The sequence below is a fragment of the Dissoconium aciculare genome (genome assembly GCF_010015565.1).
Source record: "Dissoconium aciculare CBS 342.82 unplaced genomic scaffold K489scaffold_11, whole genome shotgun sequence".
NCBI lineage: Eukaryota > Fungi > Ascomycota > Dothideomycetes > Mycosphaerellales > Dissoconiaceae > Dissoconium > Dissoconium aciculare.
This window is the reverse complement of record NW_022984961.1, coordinates 678,502-702,462: the sequence shown is the minus strand read 5'-3', so window position 1 is coordinate 702,462 and position 23,961 is coordinate 678,502. Positions and strand designations below refer to the sequence as shown.

The 23,961-nt window shown below is 51.3% G+C and overlaps 6 protein-coding genes across 6 annotated transcripts; 3 read left to right on the top strand and 3 right to left on the bottom strand.

The window, feature by feature from the left end:
• Positions 1–848: 848 nt before the first annotated feature.
• Positions 849–1,879, bottom strand: K489DRAFT_383099 (ribosomal protein S12/S23). The gene is made up of 3 exons (XM_033605516.1): positions 1,743–1,879; positions 1,529–1,655; positions 849–1,474 (listed from the first exon to the last, which is right to left on the bottom strand). The coding sequence occupies exons 1-3, from the start codon at positions 1,872–1,874 to the stop codon at positions 1,296–1,298; spliced, it is 438 nt and encodes a 145-aa protein (XP_033457333.1). The 5' UTR covers positions 1,875–1,879; the 3' UTR covers positions 849–1,295.
• A 462-nt stretch (positions 1,880–2,341) lies between these two features.
• K489DRAFT_361869 (major facilitator superfamily transporter) lies at positions 2,342–4,230 on the bottom strand (the record flags this gene model as incomplete). Its single annotated transcript, XM_033602641.1, has 6 exons — positions 3,690–4,230; positions 3,395–3,633; positions 3,100–3,344; positions 2,812–3,048; positions 2,643–2,761; positions 2,342–2,587 (listed from the first exon to the last, which is right to left on the bottom strand). The coding sequence occupies exons 1-6, from the start codon at positions 4,098–4,100 to the stop codon at positions 2,342–2,344; spliced, it is 1,497 nt and encodes a 498-aa protein (XP_033457332.1). The 5' UTR covers positions 4,101–4,230.
• A 652-nt stretch (positions 4,231–4,882) lies between these two features.
• On the top strand, positions 4,883–7,804 carry K489DRAFT_383095 (uncharacterized protein). The gene has a single exon (XM_033605515.1). The coding sequence runs from the start codon at positions 5,207–5,209 to the stop codon at positions 7,610–7,612; it is 2,406 nt and encodes an 801-aa protein (XP_033457331.1). The 5' UTR covers positions 4,883–5,206; the 3' UTR covers positions 7,613–7,804.
• A 7,827-nt stretch (positions 7,805–15,631) lies between these two features.
• On the top strand, positions 15,632–17,650 carry K489DRAFT_52385 (RGS-domain-containing protein). The gene is made up of 3 exons (XM_033608695.1): positions 15,632–15,912; positions 15,967–17,277; positions 17,337–17,650. Exons 1-3 carry the CDS (start codon positions 15,850–15,852, stop codon positions 17,415–17,417), a joined length of 1,455 nt encoding a protein of 484 aa, XP_033457330.1. The 5' UTR covers positions 15,632–15,849; the 3' UTR covers positions 17,418–17,650.
• Positions 17,651–18,655: 1,005 nt separating this feature from the next.
• Positions 18,656–20,432, top strand: K489DRAFT_412260 (Pkinase-domain-containing protein; the record flags this gene model as incomplete). Its single annotated transcript, XM_033607911.1, has 3 exons — positions 18,656–18,673; positions 18,740–18,816; positions 18,872–20,432. The coding sequence occupies 3 exons, from the start codon at positions 18,656–18,658 to the stop codon at positions 20,430–20,432; spliced, it is 1,656 nt and encodes a 551-aa protein (XP_033457329.1).
• Positions 20,433–22,456: 2,024 nt separating this feature from the next.
• On the bottom strand, positions 22,457–23,824 carry K489DRAFT_324642 (kinase-like protein; the record flags this gene model as incomplete). Its single annotated transcript, XM_033601779.1, has 2 exons — positions 22,457–22,566; positions 22,600–23,824. 2 exons carry the CDS (start codon positions 23,822–23,824, stop codon positions 22,457–22,459), a joined length of 1,335 nt encoding a protein of 444 aa, XP_033457328.1.
• Positions 23,825–23,961: the final 137 nt, after the last annotated feature.

The following is a 23,961-nucleotide window of genomic DNA, read 5'->3' as shown; positions in this document are numbered from 1 at the left end:
TGTATGAAGTGGACCTAGGTGTGTACATGTGCCTCAGTGGCCAGGCTCGTGCATGATAGGGGAACTTCCAACCAATAACATCACTGCACGGGCAGCAGTCAAATCGGACGGGACATTGAAATGACTAATTAGATATGAGCTACTAAACACTGACTGATCTTTCACTCGACGGCTGTCGAGGCAAGGTCGAATACTATCGTTTATATTAAGCTTTCAGAGTTCACCGTCCGCTTCGACAGATCCATGCGTGAGGAAGTGTTGGGCGATATGTGATAATTGTACACTTCTTGCACCTCCAGGATTTCTAGCAATCCTATCTTGCGCAACGTGAGGATGCAGAAAGCTTTCCCCTCAAAGTCTCCAAGACAGAGATCATTAACGTTTAACTCCAACCCCAAATTCCCGTTGTCGGGCGCAGACTCTATGAATATGGCGCCGCATCAGACACATGCTCGCTGCATTCATCGATATCGTGAACACCCATCTGTCTGCTAGTAGGTCTGATGCATTTGAAGTAAAATAGCGTTAGTCTTCACGGCCAGCCTGGGGCGCCAAAGTCGTAATCAGTCGTCGCTCAAGTGACCATTTGCCCTACCTCCGAAAGGTACCTAGGTATATGAAGCATAATCACCATCACTTGGGTAGTCGGTTGATATGTGGTCTCAGATGAATACACTGGAAATCTCGCCAACTACAACACTGCTCATTGCAACTGTGGCTCAACCTTTCCATGGACCGGATGTAGCATCGTCCAACGGCAGCCGATGTGACGAGATCAAACCTCAATACGAATGTGATCACGAGAGCCATTTGATCCGAAACGCACAAGGTGGGAGAGGGTCGGTAACAGCGCAGGAAATCCGGGTGACCATGCTAAAGCAATGCTTGCAAGTACTTGAAACAGTCTATGTAATCGAGGACGCTCGGCCCATCAAAGAATATTGCTTTAATCAGAACAAACCAACAGCCATCTGCAAGCTTCGGCGTTGCAGTTGGGGCTCCGAGACGTATGAACCACGGAGATTCTGCCGCGATCGTGGTTGCAGACAGACATTGACATGATCAAATCACTTCCGTGGATGTATGCACAGGAATCTGGTGACCTATAATGCATCAGGCAGGAAATCGCACCCATCGTCACATGGTCTGTCCGTATGTCAGTTTGGAAATCGTTCATGAATTTCATACAATGACGAGATCAGCAAACCACGCCGGGTCAAAAAAGTATGGACCTCAACGAAGCCTCAATGCCTGTACTCAAAACGCCTTTGAAATAGAACCCGCCATGCAATCGTCTATGAACGAGGCTTCTCCTTCTTCTCCTTCCAGAGGGCACTGAGACCGACACCGGAGACCTTGACAACCTTGAAACGCACACCGGGAATATCACCCTTCGCCTTGCCCTTACGACCGAAACCAGCGAGCAGGACTTCGTCGTTCTCGTCGACGAAGTTCAAGCAACCGTCGTTTGGCACTGTATGTTGTCAGCATTCCCGACTTTGTGGATGGGTATCGAATTGCAACTAACCGAAAGCGGTGACCTTCTTGCCGTTCTTGATGAGCTGCACACGGACACACTTGCGAATGGCAGAGTTGGGCTGCTTGGCCTCAACGCCGACCTTTTCGAGGACAATGCCCTTGGCGTGTGATGAACCCTTTACAAATCGTCAGCCTTGTTCTGTTCTCGCCCAGGATCCTGCTCTTTCTGGCGCCTGTTGCGTGGTGGATGGAGCAATACATACACCGAACGGTGAGGACTTGAAGGCTGTACCCAATAGACGCTTCTTGTAGTGGAGATCGGCCCACTGCTGTTCACGGCGGTGGTTTCGCAACTTTCGGGCGGCCAAAAGACCACGCGGCTTTCCTTTACCCATGGCGACTATCAACCAGAAATGTTAGTCCAGTTCGTCCGACAGTCACAAAATTCATTGCGTGAGGTGAATTCAAGCTATTGAAGTTCGATGTGGTGTGCAGAAGTTTTATCGTTTCTCGTTGCAGCAATAACTCGAGGGTACGGTAGTGTTCGCAATGTCCTGAATATTCCATTCCCAAATACTTTGCAATCTGGAGATGACTTACCGGTGCTGTTGTCGTGTGTGGGTGAGTAGGTTCGCTTCTTTGCTGACGCTTTGAGTTGTTCTTCTGAGTGTGGCTCGAAATTGGTCAAATGCGCACGACGCCAAGACTTCATACGGTCACGTGCTTCCAACTTTCTCACCACCAAATTCTAGGACAGCTGCGCCGTGGCTAGGAAATTGCACACAGTGGCGCAAAATGCAATGGGCTTAATCGTGAACAAATAATTGTTTTTGAAGATCGTAATCGCCAGACTAGATACATTTTACAGCTGGTAGCGGTAGTCAGGTCCTTTATCACCAAGTTCGATCTTCTCGTACTCCGTTAAACCAACATCCACCACTGATCGATCTTTCTGCCGGTTCTCTCTCCAGCAAGCAAAGCCATAAATCATGCATGCCAATATGCTCAAGATAGCAAAGGCGATACAGATCGAGTAGCCCGGGACGAATTTGGGCGCGTCGGGTTTTCGAAAAGCGAACACAGCGATGATGCCGCCGATGTTTCCGAACTGTTCATCGACGCGTTAGCATGTCAAATTTCAGGATTCTGTAGTCACAACTTACTCCGACCTGCCAAGCACTTCCAACTGCTCGACGGTGGTGACCTCCCAAATTCATGTTGAACCAGCAGACTATAATGGGCATTGCGCCGTAGGTACCTGATGTCACCAGAAATAGAGCAGCTAAAGGTGGTTAATTAATCGGTGTTCTGACGAAGCCGGAGTTTACTTACCATATTGCAGACTGGTGTTGTTATGCACACTGATCAGAATGGCAAATCCCGTGATGCTGATGCAGATACTGATGATAGTGAATGCGAACCGGTGTTTTCGCCAGTCGGACATCGTCGCCAAAAACATGCTCCAGCCGAAGGCCGCAGCCCATGGTGGAATAGAATAGAACTGTGTTTGGATCGGACTGTATCCGTATGTCTTGATAATTCCCGGGGCGAAATAGGCATATGAATATGCTTTTTCTGGGTCAGCGACGACTTTGTAGAATCATCCACACCTGGGCATACCTGGAACAATCAGGCCGAAGTACATGAAGCCAGCCACAATGACTTTGTAGTCCTTGAATACCTGGACGACATCTTTCCCACGGATTGCGCGCTCAACGCCGGACTTGCCTTGGTCCTGGCGAAGTCGAGCTGCGACGTAAGCTCTCTCGTCCTCTTTGAGCCATTTTGCTTGTTCAGGGAATGTGGGCAATACGAAGAAGAATATCAATGCCACGGCGACGGTGATGAGACCTTCGATGATAAAGCTGTGGTTTTTGTCAGCGCAGAATCATCCGCTGTCGATTGGAATACACACATCCATCTCCACGCTGCGTATCCAGCTGCACCGTTTATTCGGCCGATACCAGCAGCAATCAGACCCCCAAAAGCACCTGCCAGCGTTGTCGAGCTAAAAAAGAAAGAATAGCGTTTCTGTGCCTCCTTGCGTCGATACCACATGCCAATGAGATAGAAGCAGCCTGGGAACATGCCGGTCTCGAAGACTCCGAGGAAGAAGCGAGTCGCTAGGAGTCCGCTGTAACTCGTTACTATGCCCTGCATTCAAGATTAGTTGAAACATGTTGAGAGCCTGGTCAGGGTATTTTCAGTACCTGCATGATGGTCGTAAACCCGAACAGGAACATATTGATCGATAGCCAGACATTCGGTTTGAATTTCTTAAGCAGTATGTTGGACGGAATCTCGAAAAGGATGTATGGCACGAAGAATATAAGCAATGCCACATTGAATTGATCACCCTGCAGCTTCAATTCATCGGACAATCCATAGACATCCGCATTCGATATGTTTATCCTGTCCAAGAATGCCAGTAAATAAAGAATGCACAAGAAGGGGATGACATGGAAGTCGATCTTGCTCATCAATTTACGGTCTGTCGTGTGTGGTGGACAGGCCACGAGGAGATCTTCGTCGCGCGCGACAGATTCATCGCCATGCGCGTGCTTTTCATGGTCCAGAGAAGCGTTGGGCGAGTGCTCCTTGGTACCGAACCCCAGACGCATGATTGAGGTGAGCAGGGTCGCACAGTCGCAAACTTCCCGTCTTCGTTTCTTTCTCGCTTTCTTGATCGACGTGAGAAAGGTTTTAAAAAGATGTGCTTGTTATAAGTATTGTGAAGACAAGTAGATGCCGAGTCAGGGTCTATGCAAATGCATCATGGTCTAGCAAAAGCTTCTGCCAGCGGCAATAAGGTTGGTCACGCTATGCACAAAAGGCGTCTTACCGTTGCATCGGAGTGTCCATCTGCCCGGCTCGAACCCCGCCTAAAGTCCGGTCCCATGCGATGAGGCTTGTTCTTGTTAAGCGAAGACGGATTGGTGCACATAGTTGATTACGAGATAGACACGTACTGTGCTGTGCATTTCCACCACTGCTTGGGGACCCGATGAATGGAGTTGTTCGCATCGACTGGACAAGGCACACTACAGGTGCAGAATACAAGGGTCTTTGAGACATTGTCAGGCTTCTGGAACGTCGACGTTCATGACAAGCTTCGACGATGTAACAGCATCAGCGACTATCTGTGTATAGCCTTTGTCATGAGGGTGTCGCGTTGTCTCACTTCACATAATAATATGACTTGTCTTTCCGATGTTCGGCTTCTCTCACGAGTACACACACTCACAGGCATTCGTCAAATCGGATGAGACACTCCGATGACTCATCAGGTACAGCCTTTGGCCGATGACTGATATGCTACAGGCGCCCGAGTTCGCTTAGCAGTTCATGAAGGCAGAGTCAAATGAAATGCTGTTTCTTATTAAGCTGTCGGAATGCCCCGTCCGATCTGACCGATGCCTGTACGTGTGTGAGCAAGAAATGTTGTTGATTGCACAATGCACATCGTAGAAGCCTGAGGCGCCTAGCGTGGTTTCGGGATGGCAACGGAATGCCCTCCGCTTTGTTTGTTGTGGAACGCCAGCAATGGAGATGACGAAAGCATAAAACATCCCATGTGCTGATCGAGTGCTGATATTATTTGCCCAGAGCCCAGCTCATCCTCGCCGTTCAATTCATCAATCAAATCGAAAAGATACATTGCTCTACTCAGAGTGTCCTGCTAAATCCTTTCGCCACCCAGAGTTCCGGCATGGATTAATCCGCCAACATGTCTCGCTATCGTTCGCTCTCAGGAGCTTGGGTCGACGTTGAAAAGCAACGCAGGAGTAGCAGTGGCTTCTCGGAAGCCAGGCCTCGCGCATCATCACGGGCAGATTTTGACTCGTTTCGACCAACACTAGAACAAAGCACAAGCACCGCCGTCCGACCCCCCAAATATGCCTATCATCTTCCTCGGCGGCGCTTCGGGCGCTATTTCACTCTGGCAGTCAGTGGTATGCTGTTGCTGTTCATGTTCTATCTGGTAAGGTCAAGTTGGACGAGCCAGTCAGAGCTTCGTTTGGGTCTGAGGAAACGGCCGCCCCGACCTCCGGCATGGGAGTCATTTCCATTTTTGAAGAGATATCATGGCGGAATTAGGACCCTCGTTTCAAGAGGGGATAACAAGCCAGAGTATCCTGTTGAAGGTGATCAAGAAGTACAGCGGCTAGTGGATGCAGCTGTGGCTCAGCAGAAAGAGAGTGATGCGAGCCTGGAAGGAGCCAAAGGCTTCCAAAAACGACAAGGCGGGTTCCCTCGAGGCAAGAGATTCAATCCGTATCAAAGCTCGACGATCACCAACGATAGTGAAGCCAGCAGTGGGCCTGTCCCTTGCTTTCTCGACGAAAAGAGCAAGTTGAGGATACCGGATCTCTTATCCTATGCAGGCGTCCCCGAAGGTTTTCCAGATCCTGTAATGGGCTCGTACGAACTTCTGGGTCTGCGAGAAGACGTTTGCTTTGAACGATATGGTCGACTTGGACCGTACGGCTACGGCTACAGCAAAAAGTATGGAGGAAGCGGTGTCGGTATGGAGGGTGAAAAAGAAGGCTCAGAGGATGTTTGGGGCGATGAACTCGAGATTGATTACAGGAAAATCAGCTGGGCCGCAGCTCAGGAGACTTGTATGAAGAAAAATGAGGGCAGATTCAGGGTGAATTCGAAGCAAGCGCCCAGCCATTTTTCCGTGTCCTCTGCTGGAGACGACGCTCAGCTTGATGCTCGGGAATTGGAGGTAAGGAATTCCACCACACAGCCGGTCGTCGAGGGACCAAAGCTCAATCGGACGGCAATCATCATCAGAACCTGGACAGGTTATGAATACGATGCCGAAGACATTTTCTATCTCAGAGCACTCATCACCGAGTTGACACTACAATCCGGCTCCAAATACGTTGTTCACTTTCTTGTTCACGTCAAAGATGATAGCCTCAACATTTGGTCAGATGAAGCTCAGTACCAAAAAGTCCTGGACAGCGCCTTACCCGTGGAATTTCGAGGAATGGCCACGCTATGGTCTGAGAAACAAATGGAGCTGGTGTACAGCGGAGTCCCTAAAAACACGTACCGCGATCTGCCCGTGCATGGAGCCTACAGAAGTACTTACATGCCGGTACAGCACTTCGCCCACATGCATCCGGAGTATGAATTCTTCTGGCATTGGGAAATGGACATTAGATATACGGGACACTACGGACATTTGTTCAACCAGGTCTCGCAATGGGCCAAGCAACAACCCCGAAAGGAGCTTTGGGAGCGCAATGGCCGCTTCTACATTCCTTCGGAACATGGCAGCTGGGACGATTTCCGACACATGGTGAGAGTACAAATCGATCATGGCACAGCCAGCAAGCAAAACGTATATGGCAAGTTGGCTGGCGATGCTGGCTCAACTCATCCGCTTGACGGTGCAATGCGGCGACCTGAGACACCAGTCTGGGGACCGCTGCCACCTTCCAATGACGGCGATAGCACTGTTGACTCGGGTTCTGATCCACGTCCCTCAACAACGCACGACAAAGACAAGTACAGCTGGGGTGTTGGCGAAGAAGCCGACCTCATCACTTTCAACCCCTTATTTGACCCTCACGCAACCAACTGGATCCTTGCCGAGGATGTCACTGGCTACAATACTTCAGGCGGTTTTCCACCACGACGAACGGCCATCATCACCGCTTCACGCCTGAGCCGACGCTTGCTCGAGACGATGCATCGCGAGACCTCCATCCAGCACCACACCATGTTCTCTGAGATGTGGCCGGGATCATGCGCTCTACACCATGGCTACAAAGCCGTCTACGCGCCTCATCCGGTCTACATCGATCGCGCCTGGCCGACTTCCTATCTCGCTGCGGTGATGAACAATGGACGAAATGGCGCTGCTGGCGGTGCACGTACGTCTGTCTTCAGTGATGAGAGACAACACAATTTCCGCGGTACCACGTGGTATTACGATGCCGGCTTCAGTCCCAATCTGTGGAAACGTTGGCTGGGCTACAAAGTGGACAACGATGGTGGTGAAGAATGGGAGTTGGCAAACGAAGGTCGCATGTGTTTGCCGGGCATGCTGTTGCACCCAGTCAAGCATGTTGATATGGTTTACGAACATCTCGAAGGCGAGAGTGGTCTGTACTGATCGGTATGAGTTACATATATGAGGTCATTTTCATGTTGAATACATTTTTATTCTGGGCCACGGAAGCCCCTGTCACGAAATGTACACAATTATAATGACGAACAATAGATCTGCCCACGTCCAGGCTCTTCATTCCGCCTGACCAAGGTTTTCTACCCAAACTCCACATCTGAGATACATGTAGCCAGACAGGGTGATGCAAATTGCCCGCTCTCAATCACCAATATGATCGGCGAGGGCACACTGCACATATTTTCTTTTTGCGATATCTTGCGTCAGGGTATCAGAGCATTACTCGATCACGTCGTTACGAATATGCCACAGCCACGGCGATCAAATCCTCTTCGAATGCTGCAGGCACCTAATCTTCAACCATGTCGGCAGACAGTCCGAAAATGGCCGTCGCCGAGTCTCATATCGTCGCAGATCTGCGCGACTCAACGCCATTCATCGACCCCGCCGCAGCGGCATCTCCGACCAAGGATCGTGGACGGCTCAGAGTGACTGGAAGTGATTCTTGCTACTGTCGCATCGCACGGTTGTTATTTTGCAGCTTGCCGGCGGATCATAATGTCGAATCATCGGACTTGTTTCCAGTTCCGGCGTAGAGTGTTTGAGTTCACATCTGGGATCTACAAAGGTTGAGGCACAGAGCGTGGTTGTTGGCGTTGTCCCTTTAACGACTCAGATCCACTGATGAATGGTGTTCACTTCGAGTTGCGACGCGCTAATGATCGGACTCAGCTGAGGTGCTCGGAGTTGCTGTCCGAATGGAGGAGGGATCTGCATATGTCCTGCGATCGTGCCTCCAGGATTACAACGAGTGGTGAGATGATCATAACGCTCCTCATTTTTCACCGGTGGACGCAGGTCTTCTGAGGTTGATTCTGATTTCGGATTACGGCACGGCACTGGCGCTTTTTCTGGATTACAGTGAGTGCAAGAAGTACATGCCCATCGACGCACGCAGATGTCACGTCAACGAATATGTCTGCCATGGATGACAACATTGCGATGTTGACTCGTGAAGATTCATGAATACCATATCAATCGATCTTCGTTCAGCTTGTCTGGCGCTTCCGTAACAAAAAGCAACAGCTGCTGCAACGTCCATTTGGAATCCCAAATGTCCATCGACCTCGAAGGATTGGCACAATCGTCAGAGCGCGCCCCAACACGGAAAGGTGCTCACGCGCGAAGGATCGCCAGAGAAACTCCCATGTGTGGCATTGTCGACTAGGAAATGACCCCGGAGCACCACCTTTCTCTGCGTTTGTTCATCGTCAACGTGCTTCTACGGATCATGCACCCCCGCGATAGTAATCACTGTGGGTTCTCTGTGGGTTCCAACAACCCTTCTGTCAGCCGTGCTTTTCTATTTTGGTCATGCTTACCGCGCCGCACAACCAGGATGCACCAATACTTGAAGGATTCATCCTGAGCTCACAAGACTAAGCTGACGAAGCATGTCACAACGTTGGGCGTCTATCTGGGACAGCAGCTGGGGGCGGAGCAGAGCACGTGGGCAGGACAAAACGAGAACATCGAGTTTCGCACGCTGCGAAGGATCATGCTCTCGAAGATTGCCATTTCCGCCTTAGTAGGTGCTACCCACCGAGGCATCTCATTCCGTGCGACTGCTCTTCAGAAATTTTCAATGATCATCGAACACATACACCTCATTCCAGCTAATAATAGTATGAGCTTGAGGAGAGATTTTTTTCGCGACAGCTTTTCTGCTGAAGACCTCCTCGTGACAAAGTTTATCTTGGGAACGCATCGTTTTACCATGACTCGAGGTCGCAGTCGTTGATACGCACGAGCATGTCCAAAGACGAATGATCTCAGCCGCTTGCACAGCTCAACATTTTCCTGCGGACCTCCGCCGTATTCCATCCATGGTCTCAACGAGAGAGGAGTAGCGCGACATCACTGACAGGATCATGCATGTCTTTTCTCGATCAGAATGCACAATCGTCTTTCAGCGGCTTCGTCACGGAAGCACTGCCATCCTCGCCAAGCATCAGACACATCCTGCCTCACCGCCTCATGCAAATTACCGAGATGTTGAGAAGTTTGGGAGCTCGGGTCTACGTTTCAACAGACGAGGGACGAGGTCCTCGGGAGGGTCGCCAGGGTAAGGGAGATCAGTAGTCGTAATTGTTCCTCGTCACACTGTTCCACGACTTTTTTACACGAATACGATGTCCCATAATGCAACCCGCCGTCTCAAGAGTATCTTCGCGAAGAGGCAGTCGAGAATACTCCGTGAAGCAGGTCTCTCACACGGGTGCGCATTAGAGATCCCGATTCGACTTGTCGCCGTAAGAACGTTTTCATACAGCGAGCGCCGCCATATACATTGTCAGCATTAGGGGAAACCACTGGAAAGCCAATTGGAGAATGGCACAGCGCTCTTTGTCTCCGCTTAAGTCAAGCATCTTCTCCCTGGAATATCGTCAACAGAAGGCGCAAAGACTGGCCCTTTGAACGCCCATACGAGATCACGGAATTCACAGTCGGTAGTGCTCAAATGATGTATCCGGGCGGCTGTGCTGACGACGCCGCTACCTTCTTTCCACAACTATCTTCCACGTGAGCTAGACGTGAAATAAGTGTAGAGCCGTATTCTGCTTTCCACACGCTATGGGTGACGTAATTACGATTGTATGTGCAAGTTTTGCCTCGGCAGCAGAGGCATCCATGCGACTCACTTCCTTCGGCAGTACTAACCAGAGTATTTGCTTTTGACAAGAATGAAGGTGATATCAAGATTCAATGCGAAATCGAGAGTGGCTGGGCATATAGGTAGGGTCCGGACGTCGATATCGAAACACGATCGGTAAGACGAGCCTCCTTGTCTCGCGTGCGGCACAGCCTCCAGGCTATGGTTTTGGACCAACACCACGCGTTCCATCGAGGAGTTCACCAATTCCCGACAGCTGGTCCAATCGTATCCGGTGGTTCTGTCCAGTTCAGCGTAGCGCTTGCGCCGCAAGAATTCCACGCGACATCTGTTGGCTTTGAGGAGCATGACGCGTCCTCGCTTCGCCGGGCCTCTTGTACTCGAAACCGAGGGTCTTTTTCCGCGCCGCAAGGCTGAAAGGCCTTTCGAAACACGAAATTCGGTTGTGGAGGGCGTCGTCGCGAGCCGCTCATGGGATATCTGTTTCGGAACATGTCATCTCTCGGGGTTGCAGGTCAGCAAACAAACGCTATTGGGTAGCGGCTCGGCTTGTTGGTCAACTACGAGGTTCGCGATCCTCAAGCCCGGTTCTTGATGCTCGGAAAGGAGGACGCCTGGATCGTTTGCGGCATGCAGCATTCAGACCGAGGAACGAATCGCAAGCGAGACGCGACCGAGGCGTCCACATCGAACAGAGATGTCACGGTGCAAGCGCGATCTTGGACGGGCCACGATAGGAAACCACGTGGCATGGAAAAGGAAATGACGGAATGGCTTGCAAATTGCAGCCTAGAACCACAGGGAAGCCATGACAAGGCGTGTAGAGGCGTTCCCTGAAGCACATACCACGACCTGGGCTCAACGCAGTTTGCACTCATTGGACGTGCCATCAACAAAAAGGTCGGAACACAATCACACCAAAGAGTATTCGTCTCAATTTTGCACGTGTGCGCCGCACAGAATGGGGGGCCTCGACACGTCGCCAAGGTAACTATTCCGGACCTTTGATTTGTCTGGGGAGGGAGAGGACATCGTGTCAAAAGCCGATGCTGCGCTGCCACGCGGCACGCCGCACAAAGAAATTCCTCGCCACGTGGTGTTAGCGTGGCGGACTTGTCCTTTTCTCACCTTTCCGACCAAGGACATCTGGACCTTTGCAAGGCTCGCACATGTGCATCCTGTGTGCAACACATTCACGTGTGTGTTTTTTGCCGTTTAACCTTGGCGGATTACGGTGAGTGAGCGTCGACGCACGAAGGGCTGCCAGCAAAGAAAAAAGTGGGTATCATGAGCTTAAAATGATCGATCGCACACGTCGGAGTATCTCGGCGGTGAGACAATCTGCTCTTCCAGCATATCAGAGTTCAAACGGCCGTAGCGCAAATGGAGATCAGCATTGTTAAGAGGACATACTATCCCGTGTCGTCAAAGGCGCATGCCTGATGACGCCCTTGGCTTCGTGCGAATGTCCGAAGCCACAGTGTCGCCTCGACTGTGTTCCCGCCAACGTAGGGTATATCGTGGACGTGATGTCCTATGTCTGCCTTGTGAAAGGGGACTGCAGGGATAATTCCTCGGCAAGACAGCGAGGCGTATCGCGTGCGAATAAGTATGTCGATAGTGAAGCAACGAAGGAAGGAGGGGGCGCCGAGAGTGGCCCAACGACAATGGGGAAGTGCAACCACATCGGGCTAGTAAGGAGCAGAACACAGCATGCTGACTCGTGAGATTGACCGTCCCACATGGTTTGCGTGCACCCGAAAGAATGACGAGCTTCCGGTCATCAGGCGAAGACGCCCTTTCTCCTTGTCTACCTAGTACATCCCATTCATGGTACAATTCGTGTATTTACCACCTGGTAATCAGGGTCGAAGCTTGGCGATGAGTATGATCATTCGTGACCAACATCACTACCTAGGTGCCGAGCCTCTTCATCAACCATCAGGCTTTTGCACTCCGAATGAACAAAGTGCCCAGAGTGTGTCTCCTTGTTTTCGACAGAGCTTCTGCGTTCCTCAAGGATACAGTAGCCCAGTAGTTGGCGTGTTCGGGTGCGCTCGGGGCGCTACGGCACACGACTGATCCCGGGAAGCCTGCAGGCTCGTGAAGGGAAACGAGTCTGACTAGAACGCCGCTTTGCTCTTTAACGATAAGAATTTTCAGCGACGATGTCGCACCGTGGCCGACGATGGATGCTGACCACCACAGGGCTCAAATTCGGTCACTGCCCGGGGCACGGCTGTCAAATTTCTGCATCATGTATGGGAGTTGTGCCGCATTGCCACGTGCAGGGGGCGGCGGACGTGCTCGACACATGGGGTTTTCTTTTAAAGTTCTCTGGAAACTTTCCAAGGTTGTCGGGCTGACTGAGCGGAACCCCGAAGAGCCGGCAGCTGGGCGTACCGCCACTGCGGAGTGTGTTACGTGAACGGTAACTTTGATCATGGCCAGACCTGGGGACGAAACACACTGTGGGTCGTTTCTTGTGCAGGACTCTGGGAGACGCGATTTCGCAGGCAGCAATCTACAGATCATGCAAGAATATTTGCTCAAAACCTAGAACGAAAAGGCATGCCGAGCAAGCCGCAGAGCTGAGGGTAAGCGCGATAATCAATGTCAGCGTGGCGTCGCACGGCAAGACAGATCGACAACGGACTTCGGGTTTCTCATGCAACTTGCAGCGATTCAGCTTTTCATCTGCGTGTGACAATGAGGGCGTTACAAATGCTGACACATCATGTGTCAAGGTTCCACAAAGTTACATCCGACATAACCTTGGAAAGCGGCATGGAACGCATGATCCTGAGCCACGTGTCGGTCAAACCTGGATTGGAGACACCGAAGGATATTGCGTCTACGCATTAGCAGCGGGGAGCAAGTCCGGTAGCTGACACCGGATCGAAGACGAACAATGTCACCAGGTCCAAGTAGGAAGGTAGAGTTGAATGGGGCCCGTCCGACCGTATCACTACTGCAAAGGCATGATCCCCGAACGATACGCATCACGGGCCCGCGAGGTGAACTGACTGCATAGCGGCAACTTCGATCAGAAGCAAGGCTTGTTCGTTGATGAACGATGACCAGTGCACATGTCGCGTAACATTTTTGAAGTGGACTTGCTAATTACCGTTGTCGCCGAGATGAATAGTATACGCCCGTACATCAATAATAAAACCATGTGTCTGCGCGTCACCAATGTTGAGGACTTCGGCACCGGTTCCCGCTTTTGGTATGACATCGGCGTGCAGATTGCTGTGCTTTTGTCAGCAGTGGGCCTGCGCAGCACACTGCTTTAGCTACTTGTGTGGAAGAGTCTGTCTAGTAGATCACCAAACGAGCGATGCTGTCCAATTATGTGTCGCGTCATATGTTTGAGAATGTGACAAGCGTCCACTAAAACCGCGATTTACTGTACTGCGTTGCATACATGTACGTGCCCGTATAATGTCCCCGATGGAGACAATCGATAGAGTTCGGAGGTTGTGCCACTAATGAGCATCGAGCCTCGTAGCGAATAGGTGCGTGCAACAAGAATTGTATGCCTGGATGATGAGGAATACCGCGCTTGTGAGGGAACCCAACGCGCTCGAGCGCCGCCGGCCCAACTGTACAGCCCGAGTGCCACGCGGTATATCGCCGTTCGATTTCGCGGCGGGCTGGATTTTCCCCATGTCAAGGTACCTCTCAATACAATGTATTTTCCTACTCTAGGATCGCGACCCTCACACGTCTCGTTGGTGTAGCAATCGACCATAGATGTTGGCAATGACGAGAACTCGACCCGTTCGAATGCGAAAAAGTTTATCAAAGGACAAGACCTGTTTCTTCTTCTTCACTGCAGGCAGGTGGTCTCTGCAGGTCCGATCGCGACTCCACCTAACAGATGAACCTTGTTGTATGTCACATACAGTTCTCTTTCCGATGACGATGATTTTGGCCGCTCATATGACTTCGAAACTGCGATAAGAGCCATGGAATTATCGTTACGTTTCTCATCGCAGTATAAATAATGCTGTTTGGGGTCGGCACACCTTTCCCGACGACCGTGTTCCATGAGGTGACAACGACCGATAGAGTTTCATTATGTTCCACCCACAAACAGACAACACACTTCAATGCAAGCACCCATGGGTGATCGGTCAAAGAGAGGCCGGGAGGCATTCTTCGTATCCATTCGTTCGGCTCGTCGGCAGGAGGGAATCTCTCGTACGCTGTCATCGGCCAGCCATGTGTGCAGTGATAATGATGGTAGCGATTTATTTAGTGTACGTGTGTGTAGCTGCGCGAGCACACTACGCTATGAGTCCGAAGTACTCTATAGTGTCACTGTACGTCCGGACAGTGGACACCACATGAGAGAGACAAATCTCCTGTACTAGACAATGTATCCTTCCTTGCGTGCAGGTGTGTGCACTGCGCATGGGGGAGGGCGGGCGTGCGGGCATGTGTGAGTTGCGTGCGTGCGCACGAGAGACCCACCCGCACCTTCTACATGCATCTAGTGCTCCGCTACAGCTCGATTAGCCCTTGAGACTAGCAGCAGGAAGGGAATGTTCCCACCTGCACTACCAGTCATGCCAGTGCACCACCACCACCGCCGAAGCATCATCATCGCATTCGCCTGCCCGCGCTGCTGTTCTACGACCTTGGCAAAGGAACCTTCCAAGGTTGGAATCCTTAGATTCTGCGTGTCTACCACCTGCACATTTCACACGTTATCGACCACGTTCTGCCCGGGCGCGCACGTCCTCGACATTCGATCGCGCTTCTATTATAGTAAGCTACACTATCCATTTTAGTTGCTTGACCCGCTTTCCTCTGCACAACGCTCCACACTTGCACCGTCTTCTCTCCCTCGCCAGACATGTCATCAGACGCCCTCGTCGCTGTCAATTGTCGCCCAGAACTATACAAATCCTCTGCCGCTTCCGATCTGCCCATATTGACTCCAGAAACCATTCCCAGATCGACCTCAGACCACCGATATTTTTCGCCATCACCTCGAGAATCGGCTACTGCCGAGGCGTCAATAAAACAAACACTTCCACCACTAAATTCGGTTCCGGAGGCGTTCGAGCAGAACACATGTCCCCAGAAAAGCCCGCCGCACGCTGATACTGCTCCTCCGCGACGCCATTCCTCGACGAGCGTTCCTGTTGGAAGCGTGACCGACGCTCGGCATCGGTCCAAGGTCGATAAGGTGGATTCCAAACCGAGATCCGGTGTCTTGGGCGTTACATCTCGTGCACAGTCGCGACTGGTGGCACTGGGCAGGTCAACATTGCGTGGGATTGCTCCTTTAAGCGATCATTTCAGCCAAGGCGAGGCACATTTGGCGCGTGCGCCTGTCTCGCCTTCGGACGGTAGTTCCCAGTACAAGCGGTCCAACCCTTCGTCAAATTCCAAGTCTTCTTCGGAGGCTTCTTTGACGGACGACACAAAGTCGTCGTTCGGGCCCTTCGGAGGTCCGCCAGAAGGTTGGCAGGAAAAGGAATTACATTCTTACGAGGACATTGAGGAATACGAAAAGATATTGGCGAGGAGTCCACGCATGATGCATCAAACATCTTCGAAACTACTCCGTATGACGGCGGATGACCGTCCCTTCACCCGAGTGAGTGGCAGCACGTTGCTTGACGTTATGCAATCGCTAATAACGTTCGCATAGGACTTCAAGGATCTCTTTTCCACATTGATGGTCAGCCTACCACTATCTGGGCATCGGGTAAGGTTATCACGTATAGAGCACACTTTTACCACGGAGGAAGCGATCACAAACCTGGGATCCCTCAAATTTTCACAATCCAATCGCATGCCGGATCCAAAAGACCCTTCCAGGATCGTGACGACTACCACAACCACTACCTTCTCAATGGCTAAGGAAATGGCACGATCTGTTTGCATGCGGTTCTTGGAGGCGCGATTCATCGAGTCGTTAGAGGGCAAGGTTGATTTTTCAACGCGAGGATCCGTCTGGCAGCTCACACCAAAAGGCATGCACATCTTGGCACGGTTCTGTCAACGAAATGGTATCCACCAACGGCACGTGAATGACTTACTGGATTCACCGCGTAATGCGATGCATCTGGTTGTGTTGGAGCGGGATGCTGACACCGACAAGCTGGACCACGACCGTGCAACGATTGATGTCATTTTCAGACGCTTCGCTGGCAGCCATGGACCCAACTTGAGAGCTTCTGCCTCAGCCAACGATTCAGATTCGATCCAGGACTACTCCACCGGGCTTGTCGGCGTACGTGTTCAGCGCATTAGGAAAGGCGATAAGGATTCCCCGTACGTGTTTACGGGCAAAGCAGCTTTTGATTGGATCATGGACTGCTGCACTGTCATCGACAAGCGGGAAGTCTTTGAGATTGCTAATCTCTTCCTTCAACATGGTGTCATTGAGCCTGCTGGCGACGAAAGGCACGTCAACCATGTCCCACTCTCGACACGATTCGCAGCATCCAAGCACATGCTTTACAGCCTGACTGAAAAGGGAATGCGCACTGCCGGATGGGTTCCAAATCTTCGAGTCTCTCTCGAAGACGACATGGCGCAACAGCGAACAGGCATGCTTCGAGACTCGAACACCAACCGCCTAACAATCATCCTCCGTGACCCAGCATTACGATTGCTCTTCCGCGAGTACCTCCGTGAGACTCACTGCGAGGAAAATCTCAATTTCTTTCTTGATGTCAAGGTGTTTTTGGTCGAGTACCAACGCGCTAAGCAGAATGCGCCCGCCTCGAAGCCTGACACGATACGGGAAACGCTTGCGTCAGCATACGGACTTTATAACGCCTTCCTCGCCCCAGGCTCGCCATGTGAACTAAACATCGACCACAATCTTCGCAATGCACTCGCCGGCCGCATGACCCGTGCCGTCGGAGAGGATGATCAAATGATCATCAGCTTGGATGAAGTTGCATCATTGTTTGAACAAGCGCTCAACAGTGTGTTCAAACTAATGGCAAGCGTAGGTCACCTCAACTTTTCAATGATGAGATCATGCTCATACTAACTCACTCATCATAGGACTCTGTGCCAAAGTTCTCACGAGAGCCGAAGTATGTGCATGTTCTCAGAGAGCGTAATCTCGAGAACATTGTTGCATAATTCGACGAAGGCATCATCGTTCCGATCTACTTCGTTGGTCACACAAGTCGCAGTTCCTCCGCAGTGACGACAACTTTCGAACCTGGCGACCAACGCAGTCCTTTCACGTCATAGCATTCTCCACGACCTACCTTCATCAGCATTCCATTCTGGTTCACAATCCTAATATCTATCACGACTCGATACGGCTCTCGTCGAAGAGCACATTCGAGCTTCTTTCGCAACTAAAGCGCACTCATCGGCGTTCTTGAAGACTTGTTTTTGAAATGAAGCATTGATTCATGAGATCATCCATATACCCCGTGAGCGGAATGGTTCGCAACGCATGACTTGAATTTTTTCCATCTTTGTCGACGGTTTGATTTCTGAACCGGAGCAACAAAGCGAACGGCGTTCGGGAAGAGGGGAGGGGTTTCCCGCTCTGAGCATTCGGAGGCTCACAATCGACGTCGTCGATTTGTTTTTTATGTGTTTCACTATTTTTGGAGCTACGACGATATTCGATATTGTCCGGCACTTCACCTTTCTGTTGTCGTCCTGTGTCGTCTTGAGCAGACGGTTCTTCTCATCGCAGCGCGATCCGGAGATTGAGAAATGCTCAAAAGGACACCTGCTTTGTTGGAGTTGTTGGTGGCAATACTCTCGTTGTATTTGTCGAATGATTACCTTGCTCAGGGTGGCAGGACTTCACGTACAAAATAAAGTACTCAAAATTCGTACGATCCATGGATACTTTCTTTCAAGAAGCTCTACAGCCTATCGTGAGTATGGATTATCTTTCATATACAATCCCGCTGGTCATTCCGCCAGTCGTCCGTGGTGGGCGTGCCTTCTCTCGTGTCGTGGTGCACACACATGGAAATCCTAGTTGACGTGCGCCCGTGCACAGCTCGTGGTTGACTCTAGAAATTCTGCCCGTCCGTGGTAAGTGTTCCCGCCTGAGGCATGCAAGAAACCATGCGATAGTTGCTGGGGCGGGCATTGGTTTGTTTTGTATGTGCAGAATGCCCCTCACCGAAAAGATGACGGTGCCAGGCAACAAGCCACTGAAAACGCGTGTACGTTAACGCGCGCGACAATAGTTTAGATAGATCGACAAACCTCACATAATTGCGTCAACATGTGGTGACTCGCTTTGCTACAGCTTCGTACCGTAAGAATCAGCATTTGGCTATGTGCATGTGCCACCAGGTCTCTTTATTGCCCATAACGGTCTGCTCTTGATCAGCAGCAACAACATGGTTGCGCCACCAACGGTACGAGGATATCGTAGATCTGCCTCCTCCAACCCATTGTACCTGCTGACATGGTTCTATCGACAGTCACAGGTGGCGCCGTTACCGACCGGGCTGCCGTTCCGACTCGTATCGAAGACGATTGGTTCCGGCGCGTATGCTTCGTAAGAGATGTTGTAAGTCGGAGGCTACGGCATTTGTCTCTGACATTGTGTGTAGTATCCGAAAAGCGATCCCTCTTAATGCTCCCGGACCCGTCATCGCCATCAAGTTCATCAACAAGGACCATGCATTCAAATCGGGTCGTTTGCGCACCAAGCAACTCCAGCTCGAACTCGCCCTTCACGCCTCGGTCTGCCCACATGACAACATTATCCGATATATCGCTCATGGGGAGGACCCGGCTTGGGTTTGGATGGCCCTGGAGCTAGCTGAGGGTGGCGATCTGTTTGACAAGATCGAGGCAGACGAGGGTGTTGCGGAAGATGTGGCACATCTATACTTTACACAGCTAGTGAGTGCCATAGGCTGGTGTCACGGGAAGGGCGTTGCACATCGGGACATCAAGCCTGAGAATATGCTCCTGAGTAAGAACGGCGACCTCAAATTGGCGGACTTCGGTCTTGCGACACAATACATCCAGCAAAAGACCGGCATCCGCAAAGTGTGTGGCATGGTGTGCGGTAGCCCTCCTTATATTGCACCAGAGATTCTCGCAGTGGGCAATGCGAACTTGAAGCGCAAGAATGGAGAAGAGAAGGTCGGATATGACCCACAAATAGCGGATATCTGGTCATGCGCTATTGTGTTGTTCGTTCTCCTGGTCGGCAACACTCCTTGGGATTCACCGGTCATGGAAGAGAGCTGGGAATATCACGAATACGTGACGACAAATGGTAGACCAAATGATGAGCTTTGGGACAACATCCCTGCCCAGGCAGTGGAGCTCGTACGAGGTATGCTCAATATCAAACCCACGGAACGTCTATCTCTCGATGCGGTCTGCAAACATCAGTGGTTCACAAGAGCCAATCCTCACCTTGACAAGAAAGGCAAGGCTGCGAATCCAGTACATCTGGCGACACAAATGCTGGAAAAACTTCGCATCGACTTCGATGCACCCATACAAGCATCCCAGCGGGATAGGCGGCGACAGGCCACTCAAGGGGATGCAATGGACATGAGCCAGAGCTCGAGGACAAGTCTTCTAGGTGTAGCTACGACTCAGCCTCCAATCACTCCGATTAATGAAGCCGGGTTTGAGTGGGAGACAAGGTCGCAAAAGCCTGTCGATATGCAGCAACGCCAATCTACTCTGGCACCCAACATGAGCCTCCATGATCTCTCTCAAGACCCGAGCATGTCCCAATTCTCCTCTACACCAGGTGTACCCTTCAGTCTCACCCAAGCCGCACGACAATTCAACGACATCATGCCTACACACAGTCTCGCATGGTTCCCATCACGGCTCACTCACGCACAGCTCCTGCCTATGCTAACGTCAGCCCTTGAACAACTAGGCATGCCTTTCACGCCTCCATCTGCCGCCGCACTCGAAGGCAAAGAGGATCCTGTCTCATTCCGCATCAAGGTCCTCGATGCGAACCAGGAGCCTTTACAGGGGCATCTTGTCGTTGAGCGAAGTTTCCGACACGGGATGGGGATGCTAGACGTTCAATTCAACAAGGCCAAAGGCGATCCTCTGCGCTGGAGACGCTTGTTCAAGCATGTGGCCGTCTTGTGCAAGGACGCTATCTATTTCGTTCCAGGCACGAGATGAGAGCTGCAGGCTATGGTCACTCTGTCATCGCACAACTTTCTCCCAAACGGAAGCACAAACCACGACTTTAAAATGGCTGTGATCGTACGTGGGAGTGATTACATCCTTCCGATCACTGTTCCAGCATACCGCGGCACCAGAGCAAGCATATAACCATCACCCTTGAATCGCATCTCGCACGCGTGAGAATGGGATGTTCATGTACAATGGCTGATAGCGATGAATAAAATGATCCCTCACTTAAACTCTCCAGCGGACAAGACCGTTGGGAAATTCTACCAAGCAGCAAATCCGCTTTGCCTGCTCGAAAGGAGGACGCCATGTCTCTGAAGGAACTGCTAGCATAGCACGGAGGAGATCTGTCCGAATGCAGTCTGCATGCCGCGTGATCGCAGGAGGACTGTAAGGATCCATTTGAGGCTCGTGAGCATTCACCACATCTGCGTGGATCTTAGCCTCATACAATCATTCCTCGGCTGTCACTCTGGGTTGTCGAGATGGAGGATCAGCTGGATTTGGTGCGTGTCACCACTAGGAGTTGAAAACTCTTGACTGCGTTGCCGTGTTGTGTGTGACGTCGCGCGAAGATTGTACGTAGATCACGTTCACAACAGCATGAAGCATACGCTGCTGAAAAGCATGAATATGTTTGAGATAACATTATGCAGAGCCAGAGAATATCAACAAAGTCGTATGCTTGCGTAGGCTCCGCTCTCGGGTAGTCCGCCGATATTGTCAGACGCGACATTTGTGAAATGACGACGAGGTCAGGCAGGACACAGACGCCTCCAACCATGCGACTAACCAATGCAATAGTGCTCTGGTGATATGTTAGAGAGAATGATAGAAGGGACCATCAAATTTCCGAACGGACACTATGTACGAGTCCAATTCCAAAACACCTCTTTTAAAAAGTGTCTCACAACACTCGTATTGCCAAATGACAAGGCCATCGAAGCGAAGATTCAAAGATTCCTAGGTCTTTCCCCAGCGGTGTCGAGACATGAGAAATGGAGCGGGAATGTATAACAACACAGGCGTCGTAGGCCCCGACCGCCGGCATCACAATGCCGCAAGATAGCATCTGACAAACAGGCATATGAATTCGTGGTGTGCGATCTCATAACGTCCCAAGACATCGCGATCTTGCATGACAACGACGGCAATGACGACGTGAACAAGGCGTAGTGTAAACAATGTCTGAACAGAGCGCGCTGGTCGCCTCGCCAACAGATAATAGAGGCCATAAGCACCAAAGACAAAAACACAACATGAGCAGGAACGAAGAACAAAAGAAAGAGGGAAGGGTGATGCAGTGAATGAATGAATGCTCGCTTAAACGCTACAAGGAATCTCATCCAAGAAAAACGAATGTAGCAACAAAAAAAGCGAAAGAGAAGTACAAAGATTCTGACAACAAACATGCGTGCGCTCAATCGAGTGTGGTTTGCGACCTTTTTTTTCTGTTAATATTTTTCTGTCCATGTGTATCCTCCCTTCACCAGTCTCGAACGATGGACTGTGATTTGCTGGTCCTTCGCCAGTCTCTAACGATGGACGGCGGCCACTGCTACACATCCACCAGTCTCGAACGATGGACTGTCACGACCGACCATGATCTTCGTCCAGCGAGATCAGATGGTGAAGGGGATTGTGCGACCCTTGGCGACTCTCTTGGCTTGAACTTTGATCTTCTGACTGTCGAATTGGGGGGTTGAATTTGCTTTACGCATGGTTCTCCGCATACCCTTGAAGTTCCCTTGAACAATTCTGTCGTTGGGGCCACCAAATCCGGCCAGAGTATCAAGGCGTCCACGTGCGTGAGTTTTGCGAGGAGGATCGCAGTATGAGACGGTGTAAAGAGAGTTCATGGAGTTCATTGTTCTCGCGCCGGCGACAAAATTGGAGAATGGCCTGTCGACAACTGGGGGGTTCATGCCGAATCTTGGTGAGCCAGGTCTCATGATGGGGAGTCGGGCGGGAGGCAAATCATCATCGTCCTGTGAATCGGAGGGCTCGGAACACTATCCACAGCACAACGCCTTCATCAGTTTCGTCATGAAACCTGCCTTGGGCTGCTCGGCAGGCGGTGCCGGCTGCTGTTGAGGTGGTAGCCGTTGAGATGTGTTGGTGCCTGAGCGTTGGACAGCCGGTTGTGATGGGCCACTGGTGCTGGCGCCACGGTTCAGGTCGCCACGACTGTTCTGGAATTGAGCCGCCGTGCTGCGAAGGTCGGAAGTGTCCAAGCCCATTTGGCTTTGCCGTTTGGCGGAGTCACCAGGAGCGCCAGGCCGTCGTCCTTGTGATTGACGGCCCTGTGGGTTCAATGGGCGGGCAGCAGCGCCAGGCTTGCTGGGCAGCGGCTTCTCCTTGTCGACTTGTGGAATATTGGAGGCGCGAGGATTGATGCCTCCTGCAAGTGCGGCATTTGAAGGATTGGCACGCTCGTTGGTTGGTCGCTGAGGAACATCCCAGCCCTTGCCGTTGTTGAGCTTCATCCAGTCGTATTCGCCATCCTCGACTTCGCCGGTTTGCTGGAGGGCCCTGGTGAAGAGGTCGCGAAGGTGGTCGTAGTCTGGAGTGTCCTCGAATCCCATGTTTCTAACGTAGGAGAGGTACTTGTTAAATTCCTCAGGAAAGCCTTCGCACAAATCCTTGATCGCAGTGGTCTGCTTTTTGTCACCGATCTTCTCGTATTTCTGCTTGTTGGTGGCAGCCTTCAATCCTTGCCATGGCAGTCCTCCTCGGAGGAAGTACATGAAGACGTGGCCAAGTGCTTCGAGATCGTCGCGTCGAGATTGTTCTCGACCGAGATGGGTGTTGATGCTCATGTACCGAGCGGTTCCTGATAAGGACTTGCGCTCGCGGTACGGAATGTGCTGTTTGGTCTTGGGATCACGGTACTGTTTGGCCATGCCAAAGTCGACAACGTGGACGACATTTTGCAGCTTGGTGTTGGGACGGCCGATGAGGAAGTTGTCCGGCTTGATGTCCCTGTAAATGAGGTTCTTCTCGTGGATTGTTTGAACGCGTGAGAGCATTTGCTTGGCGAGCATGACTACCGTCTTGATGGAGAAGCGGCGTCCGCAGTGATCGAAGAGGTCCTCCAAACTCGGTCCAAGCAGATCTATTACCAGGATGTTGTGAAGTCCTTCTTGACCGAAGTAGTAGACATTCGGAATGCCCGGACATCCTACCAGTATCTTATACGTGCGGTATTCGTCTCGTAGCTGAGGGGCATCAGTCTTTCGCGGCTCGAATTTGATGGCGACTTGTGTGCTATTGAGGAGGTTGGTGCCCTCGAAGATGACACCAAAACTGCCTTCGCCGATCTTTTTGCCGACGCGATAATGCACGCCGACGACATTGGAGGAACTTGAACCTGCAGACATGATTGCGAGTGTTCGCTTGCACGTGTGAAAGCTGGTCAAGGGAGTCTGTGGACGTGTCAGATGTGTTCAAATTATCCACCGCACTCCACTGAATCCGCCCTCTTACTTTTGACTTTGAGTTCGAAGATGTAGTGTTG